Source organism: Limulus polyphemus, unplaced genomic scaffold (genome assembly GCF_000517525.1).
Source record: "Limulus polyphemus unplaced genomic scaffold, Limulus_polyphemus-2.1.2 Scaffold4390, whole genome shotgun sequence".
Lineage (NCBI taxonomy): Eukaryota > Metazoa > Arthropoda > Merostomata > Xiphosura > Limulidae > Limulus > Limulus polyphemus.
Genome location: NW_013670000.1, coordinates 1 through 1981, shown reverse-complemented (window position 1 = coordinate 1981; position 1981 = coordinate 1). Strand labels below are relative to the sequence as shown.

At 29.6% G+C, this 1981-nt stretch overlaps 1 protein-coding gene across 1 annotated transcript in view; it reads right to left on the bottom strand.

Moving 5' to 3' along the window:
* The window catches only part of LOC111088769 (apolipoprotein D-like), a gene marked incomplete at its 5' end in the record, with an annotated part of 9105 nt that extends 8332 nt beyond the window's left edge, over positions 1-773 (bottom strand). Inside the window, one exon of the mRNA XM_022399694.1 lies at positions 643-773. Coding sequence (XP_022255402.1) covers positions 643-773 — 131 coding nt within the window. The remainder of the gene's footprint in view (positions 1-642) is intronic.
* Positions 774-1981: the final 1208 nt, after the last annotated feature.

Here is a 1981-nt window from a genome sequence, read left to right as displayed (position 1 = left end):
CTTTATATGTTCTAAATCCTAGGTTACATATCTCTTTATATGTTCTAAATCCTAGGTTACATATCTCTTTATATGTTCTAAATCCTAGGTTACATATCTCTTTATATGTTTTAAATCCTAGGTTACATATCTCTTTATATGTTTTAAATCTTAGGTTGCACATCTCTTTATATGTTCTAAATCCTAGGTTGCACATCTCTTTATGTGTTCTAAATCCTAGGTTGCACATCTCTTTATATATGTTCTAAATCCTAGATTACATATCTCTTTATATGTTCTAAATCCTAGGTTGCACATCTCTTTATGTTACATATCTCTTTATATGTTTTAAATCCTAGGTTACATATCTCTTTATATGTTTTAAATCCTAGGTTGCACATCTCTTTATATGTTCTAAATCCTAGGTTGCACATCTCTTTATATGTTCTAAATCCTAGGTTGCACATCTCTTTATATGTTCTAAATCCTAGGTTGCATATCTCTTTATATGTTCTAAATCCTAGGTTGCACATCTCTTTATATGTTCTAAATCCTAGGTTGCACATCTCTTTATATGTTCTAAATCCTAGATTGCACAACCAACATGATCAAAACACCAGCAAACAGCGCAGAAAGGACATCAAAGCAGAGAATTTTACTCACTTCACGTTGAAGACCGTTTCATTGATGTACACGTATTTTCCATCAGTGGCTAAGGACCATTCATGGCAGACTGAATCATCATAAAAACGATTCGGGTATCCTTCTACAATGTACCATATTCCGTTGTAAAACTACAATTTAAAGAAAATGTATAGTTAGAACGGGAAGCGAAAAACCCCAGATAAAGTCAAGCATTTCTAGATTTCGAAACATTCTAAGGTGTGGATTTGTTTATAAATATGAAGTGAAGTTATTTTAATAGTAATCCGAATACTTCTCTTCATTCAAAAAAAAAGTTCGTGCCACTTTTCATTATATATATATATATAAGCTAATCAATTAGGGATTTTACTCTAATTCTACTAACGCAAAATATTTGTATCCTTTTCGCATTAAAAAACCATTAAGGATTTTATTGTAATTCTGTACGTCCAAACGTTCATGTCACTTATCATAATATGTAAAAGTTAATCAATTGGGGATTTAATCGTAATTCTGTACGTCCAAACGTTCATGTCACTTATCATAATATGTAAAAGTTAATCAGTTGGGGATTTTATTGTAATTCTGTACGTCCAAACGTTCATGTCACTTATCATAATATGTAAAAGTTAATCAATTGGGGATTTAATCGTAATTCTGTACGTCCAAACGTTCATGTCACTTATCATAATATGTAAAAGTTAATCAATTGGGGATTTAATCGTAATTCTACTTATCCAAAATGGTCTTGTGACTTTTCATAATATATATAAAAGTTAATTAAGAAATTTATTACGTTTTATCTTTAATGAACACTAATGTTTTGTTTCCTTCATCACCAGTCTCCGAAACTTCATACTTGAGTGAAATATTCAGTTTGAAAAACTGAATGGTGAACGCGTCATGAATGTTCTTCGACTATAAATCACGTATGAATTTTAATATTAAATAACACCACAGCAAACTAAATCAGGTATGTATTTTAATACTAAATAACACCACAGCAAACTAAATCACGTATGTATTTTAATATTAAATAACACCACAGCAAACTAAATCAGGTATGTATTTTAATATTAAATAACACCACAGCAAACTAAATCAGGTTTGTATTTTAATATTAAATAACACCACAGCAAACTAAATCAGGTATGTATTTTAATACTAAAAAACACCACAGCAAACTAAAATCAGGTATGTATTTTAATACTAAATAACACCACAGCAAACTAAATCAGGTATGTATTTTAATACTAAAAAACACCACAGCAAACTAAAATCAGGTATGTATTTTAATACTAAATAACACCACAGCAAACTAAATCAGGTATGTATTTTAATACTAAAAAACACCACA